The 9,249-nt window shown below is 28.7% G+C and overlaps 1 protein-coding gene across 1 annotated transcript; it reads right to left on the bottom strand.

The window, feature by feature from the left end:
• Positions 1–7,716: 7,716 nt before the first annotated feature.
• LOC120158983 lies at positions 7,717–8,208 on the bottom strand. The gene has a single exon (XM_039169693.1). It carries the CDS (start codon positions 8,206–8,208, stop codon positions 7,717–7,719), a length of 492 nt encoding a protein of 163 aa, XP_039025624.1.
• Positions 8,209–9,249: the final 1,041 nt, after the last annotated feature.

The following is a 9,249-nucleotide window of genomic DNA, read 5'->3' as shown; positions in this document are numbered from 1 at the left end:
GGTAAATATTGGACATGCAGGTAAGATGATCTTATTGCATTGGAAAATGATATATAATTTCATGCATTAGTTGTATAGCACTATTTTTTTATTTCAATTGCCTCACTAAGTATATAATTAGAATGTGATGATTTTCACATGTAAGTAAGAAGAGTAATAGGAGTAAGGAGTACTAAGCAACTTAAATTATCGAGGAGTATATTACAGTATCAGTAAGACATCCTATGATGTGATTTTGACTTAGTTAGTGACATGTACTTATGAATGTCCTAGTTGCTCTGTTGAACTATTTTGGAACTGGTTTGTAATGGCTAAACGAAACTATTTACTATATTTCACATGGATGGTATTAATCAGTATTATTATTATAAAGGGATGTATTTATATGAAAATATGTTTTAAATATCATGTGATAGTTTTATGTGAAAATAATTTTAAAATCACTTTGAGTTGGGAAATGATTTAAGTAATTCATGTGACATCTATAACCTGTATTAGCATAAGTATACGGTCGTAGGTGTTACACAATATATATATATATTATGAAACAGGATACGAACTATGACGACCAAATTTTGACAAGAGGTTATAGAATTTGAAGGTATTTTATGATGATTAGCGTGTTTGGAAGTGGGCTTCGAAAATATTGCGAGAAAAATGGTCGCAAGCATATGACGAGGGTCGGCGATACGGACACATGACCATAAACCTTGCTAAGGCCATTAATTCAGTACTAAAAGGTACATGTCATCTCCCAATAGCGAGCGTGTTAAAGGAGACATACTTTTTGTTGGCTAAGGTTTGGTCCGATACAAGCAAGGAGATTGAGTGTCTCAAATATAAGTCAAACTTGGGCTCCTACAGCAGTGAAGCAATGGAAGCAAACGAGCGATTGGCAACCTCAATGCTTGTTCATAATTTCGACCTAGTTGGTCATGCTTTTGTTGTTTCATGCATACGCCACAACGAAAGAGGAGAAAACCAAACATTTAGAGTTGATTTACGACACAAATGGTGTGATTGTGGTCGCTTTCAGTCATGGAGATATCCATGTGCTCATGCAGTCGTTGCATGTATATATGTTGGTGTAAGCGCATACAATTACGTTGATGAGTGTTTTCACCTTCATAGGATATTAAATGTTTACATCTATGCGTTTAGACAGATCCCAAATGAATCATATTGGTCGAAAAAGGATCATGACAAATGGCTGCCAAATCTAATGCTTGTAGAAGTCCAAAGGGTCGACCTGAGTCCAGTCGTATTCATACCAGATGGATTTCCATTCTAGAGAGAAAGGTCAACCAAGAGATGTAGATTATATAGAAGTGAATGTCATTCAAAAAAATGTCCAAATTTACCAAGATATAGGCCTCATCAGTAATCATAAATGTATTTTTATGTACATATATTGATTTTATAATAATTAACTTGATTTTATAATAATTTAAGTATATATTTGATTTTATAATAATTTACTTGATTTTATAATAATTTATGTATGTATTGATTTTATAATAATTAACTTAATTAACTTGATTTTATAAAATTTATGTATAGTAATTACTTTATTTTATAATAATTTATGTATTTTTTAGTATAATAAGTTATGTGTTTAAGTTGAAAAAATATATTTTATTTTTATCTTAAATTATTAAATATATTTATTATCAAATAACAATAAAATATAGTTTGATGTTATTTATTAAAAATATATATAATTTTTTCTTATCTAACATAAAAAAATATTTATCTCATCTTACTTTTAAAATTTAATAAAATTGACATAATTAGTTGTACTCTATAAATTTAGTCAATTTTAAACAATTAAAATTAATTATATTTGTCATTTCTCATCTTAACTTTTAAATTTAATAAAATTGATATAATTACACATTTGTTCTCTTCTACTTTTAAATTCTATCAATTTAATATAAATTAATTATGTATTTTAACTTTACCCTTAAAATATATTTTATTTTTATATCTTAACTGAATAAATATATTTTATTTTATTATCAAATTAAATTGAAATTTATATTTATTTATTGTTATTTTTTATTATTCTTATTTATAAATTTTCGAATTTAATCAATTTGGTCACTTTTTATTACTTTTAAATATAAAAAGAATAAATTTAGTATTTAAGTTAAGATTAAAAATTTCTAAAAATATTTACTTATGTTTACAAAATAAAATACTAATATAATTTAAATATTTAATTTTAACATATAATAACATTTTATTTACTATTAATTTTTTATACAAATAACAATTGAGTTTATAATTCTTGTCGATGCCAGAGTGTTGTGGAATGATAATGTGAGGAAGACTTCTAATGCGTTGTGGCTGTTGCGCTTGCTCAGGAGTATGGTACTCATCCTCCTCATTCATTGGCATATCAACTGGTGTGTAAATATATGTCCACCACTATGCTCCCTCATTCCACCACTATGCTTCCCATTGCACCACTTGCTTTTCCATCCCTCTTGGAAACGTAGACTGACAAATAATCTTATTTGACATCATAAATGTCGTTTGCTAAAAGTCATACTCGATTAAACATGGGAGAGTAGATAGGTGCATAAGGAGGCGTCAACTCTGGTATGTATGAATAGAAGAATCATCAAACGGTTGTGTTGTTTCCACTTCATGTTGTTGAGATAAGCTCCCATTTTCACTCAGTATAAATTTATCGATTGTACGAATTTTTTTCTTATATTTTTTAAACTGTTGCCTTTCTCCCAACATCATTAGGTATGACTTTCCATGATCCCAATAATATTGAAGTAAACCGAAGTCTCAAATTAAATTCATCATCTTGCATTGGATCAAGAGGTGGCACGTATTAAGCTATGTTGTTCCAAGCATTAATGTAGTCTGCGTGCATCACAACCCAATTCACGTTGTGCTTACCCCGTCCATCTAATCTGTGTAAGGGGTAATGATCCCATGAAATGGGCGGAATTGGTTGGTGGCACCCGAACTGCCTAAGACTCGATCCGCAACAATATTTCAACAAAAGCAAAATGAATCAATGATGTACAACACCCAAGTTTCATGACCCTCCAAAAGTTTTGGCGGCGCACACGCTAAAACTTCTTGCTCTATGTACGACCTCCAATTAAATTGTAAAAGTAACATTTATAAAAATTAATTAAACGCGAAATTATAAAATTATATATAAATAATATTATTTTATATTTATTATAAAAATATGGCCTCCAAAACTTAATTCATAAGCAAAATAAATTATATAGGTATAATTAAGAAATAAATATAAATAAATGAGTTTAAATTAAATTAAATTAAATAGTATTATTATTATTATATTATATTTATATTATATTTTAAAATACCTTCTTTTTCTATAAATGTCGATATTCAACCTAAATCTTTAATATTATTATGCCCTAGTCTCATCCTTTTTATTTTATGCCTCCATCTGTATATAAAAAATATTCTTTACTTATTTTTTAATCAAAATAAATAAATTCTAATTAAGAATTTAAATTAAAATAGAGAAAATAATATTACCTTCCGTAAGAGGAAAATCAATTGTTGTTCGACAAATCGTGTTAAAAAGTCTGTGCCAAGCCCAAGATTGTAGTAACATCAAACATCCACCGATTTCTGATGTATTAATATTCTTCACGATTACTGATGTCTTGTACATCTCACGGTTCAAGAACACCAATATCGTAGATCCCCAACTATACTGACGAGTATTCTCAACATTTCTAAAAAACGGGAGGTATTGCGTGTGACCATATTATCGGATTTATTCGGCATCAAAACTCCCCAATCAACTGCAAGATATATGCTCAAGTTGCATATACAATTTCTTCTTGGGTACTATTTTCTTAGAGTTTAAATTGATTCTCCAACTACGACAACCTCAAATGCCACCCTTTTAAACATGGGCTTACTGTCGTCTGCCCAAGAAACTCATTGCAAAGTGCTTCCACGGTATTGTAATCATTTCTCATCACCACTGAAATCCCATTTGTTGGAACCCCGAGTTGGAAGGCCATCTTCTAGGGTTATCGTGCCTTCTCCGCACAAAAAAAAAGGAAATGTATGTGTTTCTTGCCTCCAACATTCAATCAATGCACTTATCAAACCCGGGGCCAACTTATACTCCCGAATAATGTAAAATAAAATCCACTCTTCCAGGTGATCTTCAATCAAAGGGTATGGCTTACCGGGAATATTAATCTGATGAGTACTCGCTGCTCATCTTCCTACAATTATAATATTTGTGAAATTAATCAATTATTCATAAAATAAACTTCTATCATTAACTAATATTTTTTTCAAATAATAATATTAATTAAATAATAATAACAATATCGCTCCTAAATGACTCAAAATATTTTGAGCGTCGAGATGAAGTAGTTGTTTTTTTCTTCCATTTCAACGAATATGTAAAAAAATAGTTTAATAACATTGATAATTAATAACACATAAAGTTGCTTGTGAGAAGGAAATGTTGCATAAAGAAACAAATACTAGTAACTACAACTAAGTATTCAACACAAAAAAGACAATATTATTTAACTAATGACATAATATTGTAACGAATTCAATTTAAAGATTACATTTTATTTAACTAATTTAAAGTTACATAAAAGTAATATCTACCATGCATCTAAAAATAAATCTACACTAAGTAACTAATTTAATTTAAACAGTAAAAATTCCTAAAAAAACAATAACACAAAATTACCTTGTTTGAATCTTCTCCTTTAAACCTAATCTAATTTACTTTTAAGTTAAATTTAAGATATTTTTTCTTTTTTAAACTAAATTTCATTCGAACTAAACATCATTAATTAATTAAATAATCAATTTAATAAATTGAACAAATTAAAATTTATCATCTAGATTTTGAAAAAAAAAACTAATCGGACTGAATTTATGGAATAATGTAGTGAAACCGACTTTAACTTTCTTCTCTATCTTCTCCTCTTCTTTCTTTCACTCCCGAGTTACACTTCCCCCCTACATCACACACACACACACATATATTCAAAAACCAACCCCCTTAATAGCTCCAAAAAACCCTTCAACCGTCCCTCCATCCTCTATTATTGTAGCATTATTGATGCCCCCATGCAAGTGGTAGACTGCCATGCAGGGGGCAGCGTGAAGGGCCTTCAATTCACGGCAGGGGGCTGCCATGCATGGACTGAGAGACGCCATGCATGCAGTGCGTCTTTAACTGGTCCACGTATTTGAGAGGCTGGGAAGACGCATGGAAAACCATGCGTATTTGAGAGATTTTCGGGGTTGGTCCACGTCGTTTGTGCATGCAAGAGGGGATGGGGAAGATGCATGGAAAGCCATGTGTCTTCGAGGGGTGTTCGGGGTTGGTCCACGTAGCAGATGCATGTAGAGGGGGGAAGACACATTGAAAGGAATGCGTCTTCGAGTTGGCCATTGTCACATGGACAACCATGCGTCTTCGAGGGCACGGCTGGGACGACGGCGCGTATTCGGGATTCCTGTAGCATTCAACCTATTTCGTGAAATAATTTTTACACCGCATTATTCGAGCAATTATTTTTCCAAGTGCATTATTCTAAAAATTCAGCCTGTTTTCATGGATTTACTGTTTTAAATAAAATAAGCATGACCGTACTTTTGAGAAAAAAAACATGTCTGAAACCAAAATTATGAAAAATAATAGAATTTTATATTTCCAATAGTTATTTTTACATTTTTAATATTTTTTGAATAGTATGAAGTATTTATAAGATATTATATGTTTAAAAGTTTTTTAGTATATTGATAAAGCGTGCACACACCTTACAATCATAGTTGCTCGAATTTAAATCCTCTGCAGAGAATAATATTTCGTTTTATCACTGAAATCACTCAATATGTTCTTTTAAAAAAACAACAAAAATATAAAATCATAAAAATGTGAAAATTGAAAATTATTTTTAATAATTAAAATTTGTATAATCGTTTTTACTTTTATACTCTTATGAATATTTTACATTTTTCTGGATTTTTATTTCTTTAAGAAATAAGGATACTTACAGTTTTGAAAAAATAAATTCAAAAACTAAAAATTTGTATAATCGTTTTTTCTTGACACGTTACATATTATGATTATATTAAATAAATTTTAACAAAAAACATTATTAAAGTTTTTAGTAACAGTAAACTAAAATACTAGAACAGGGGTTAGTTGAAAAATATTATTAGACTTTTGTCATTATAAAAAATTTCTCTGAACGAATTATACAAATGCAAAAATAATAATAATAATAATAAATGTTTGGGTATTGTTATAATTTGTCAAATTCTTTTATTTGTAGTGGGTTGTGAATTTAAATTTTATATTCTAAATTTAATTATTTTTAATTTTATGTTTATAAAATTTTAATCTTAATATAAATGATAATTATTTAATATATTATGTTACATTTATTATTAATATATGTATTATGTTAAATTATAAATGTACTAACCATTATTTAATTTGATTATTCTAAAGCTATATAATTTAATCATGTTATTTATATATAATTCAGATAAAATTAAAAATTAAAAAAATACATGAATTAAAATTCACCAAATCGAGAGAAATATCAACACTTGTTTTCATTAAAGTTATTAATTTCCTAATATCTTTGTCTTAGTTTTTTCGTCTCATTTCTTTTGCACCGCTAGTGTCCTTTCTTCTTTTATTTTTGTAGGTCCGCGCAACATTAATCTTGATGTTGGGCTCTTATCGTTTATATTCTTTATTATTATTTTATTTCTTATATCGCATCTTTAATTTATATTTTACTTTTAAATTTTTAATAATTGTATATTTATGATTGGTTTTTTGTTGTCTTTGTAATACATTTTCCCTTATTTTTTGACACGATTTTGGTCTTTTTCAGCTGTTTTGATCATTATCTTTTTTCAATTTTTTCAATGTTAGATTTGATATCATATCGATTGATGAAAAGGACACTCATTTGTTATTAGATTGATCTTCCATATATTTGGACCTTTAAATTGAATTTAGATACTCGATTTGTCTTCGTATATAATTTTTTCACGAGGCTCGATTTTAGTTTTCGTTTGTTGATGGTCTTTCAGTAACTTGATATGATATTATAATTTGTTTATCGATACAATCATATATATTCTTATTTATCGTTTGTTCAATTTTTTTAAATGAATTTTCCTTGTATTGTCCATGTATGGTCGTAAATGATTAATTTTTAATGTAAATGATTATTAGAAATATTTTAATAATATATTTAATTATAAACTTTCATTTTAATTTTAAATATTTCCTCTATTTTAATAATAAAATTGGCCACTTCAATTTGCATAAAAGATCCTTTATTTCTTTTTTTAATTAATTTTGTTTTACTAAATCTAAAAGAAAGGCGCTTTATGCACTAGATGTAATTTATTAAATCCGAAACGACCGGCAGGCTCACTTTAGCATCATCGAGGAGTCAAGCGCACGTTTGTATAGTGAATTCTCCAAATCAAAACTGACATTTTCAATTCCTTGGATAAAATAAAACAAAATCCCAATTCCATTTTATAGTATTTAGTTCAAGAGAAAAATAAATCAAAATTTGAAATCACAAGGAAAAATCACCAGAAATTCGATTATAAAAATGCTACATTTTTTGCACATATTTAATTTTAATCGAAAATTATCAAAAATAAAAAAAATATATATGTAGTTTAATTTCACTCTGGAATAGTAACCAGCATCGGTCGCCAAGCCCTCCTTAATAATCTATACCGGAACGACGCAGTTACGGTTCTGAGGGAACCAGAGCCCCGACTTGAAGGCTCTTCACCAGAACTAACGGTAACCAGTGACGGATCTTCGATTTCTTCTTCACAGCTTTTATTGTTACTCTCTCTCGCTTCAAACGGCGGCGACGCCACGAAGAGTTCCTTTAATTTTCTCCTGCTTTTTTTCTCGTTGGATTTTTTCTTGCCGTCGGAGTTGGAGGTAGTTGACGGCACCGGAGGTTGAGGAGGAAGAACGATGTCTCTGTCTTCGTGATCTCGGTGAAAACGACGACGACCGGTGGCAGAAGAGCGGTTGAGGAGCATGCGAAAGGTTTTGCGACGGCGGAGATGGAGAACGGGACTGGTTATAGGACTACTACCTGGGCTTCCAGCAACGGCGCACTGCGTTGCTAAAAGCTTGAATTTATGAAGAGTCGCCATTTTCTCTCTGGAATGCTTGGTTGTTAGAGATTGAAAAATTAGAAAAAATAATAATAATAAGTGAGATCTAAAACGAAAGAGAAAGCGAACAGTTATGTATCTATACTTTATCTCTGAATTTATATTTATTAATTAAGAAATGGGAAGAATAGAATATAAGAGTAGAACTAATTCCACTAAACATTTTCAAATATTAATATCATTTCAAATACTTTGTAGTAGTTTAATAAATTAATTGAAAATTAAATATAAATTTAAATATACTTCAAAACATATTTAAAATATATGTACTAGATTTTAAATATTTTATATTATTATATTGACAATTTAGGTATGATATATTAAAAAGTAATCTTATTAAATTTTAATAATAATAACTTTTTTATTTGATATATCTAAATTGTTCATACAGTATATATTGTTTAAAATCTAATCTAAAGTTTTAAGTATATTTCACGTTAGATTTAAATAAATATTTAATATTCAAATAATTTATTAAATAAATAAAGGGATGTATTTAAAATGATATTAATAATTTAAGGACTACTTCAAAATATTTCAAACTTCGGAGATGCCTAACGCAATTAGTCCTATAAGAATAAGAAAAAGTGGAAAAAGAAGTGCTTTTTGATTTGTTTGGAAATGGATAGTGGAATGGTGATCATCTCTATCTGTTTGGACCTTTTTGGTAAATTTAACTAGTGGGACACGTGGAAGGCAATCGCTGATGTTGGAATTCTAAGCTTAGGACGGGACTAAATCAGACAAAAATGTTGAGAAACATGGTTTGGAGGGTCCAACTTATATTTTAAAGAAGAAATAAAATAAAAATGAATTGTTTTAAGTTCTATTTTTCTAATAGTCTAATTAATTATTAGATGATATATACTTAATTTTTTAATTAATTTATAACGCACACATTCTACAAAAGTTCTAATTTCCGTTAACTTATTATCAACCCAAAATGATATACTCCATATTCTTAAGCTTTTGAATATTCAATAAAATATTGTAGATAAATTTTGACTGATATAATAATTA

The sequence above is a fragment of the Hibiscus syriacus genome, unplaced genomic scaffold (genome assembly GCF_006381635.1).
Source record: "Hibiscus syriacus cultivar Baekdansim isolate YM2019G1 unplaced genomic scaffold, ASM638163v2 tig00111338_pilon, whole genome shotgun sequence".
Classification (NCBI taxonomy): Eukaryota; Viridiplantae; Streptophyta; class Magnoliopsida; order Malvales; family Malvaceae; genus Hibiscus; species Hibiscus syriacus.
Note: the sequence above shows the minus strand (reverse complement) of the source record. Positions and strands in the feature narration are given on the sequence as shown.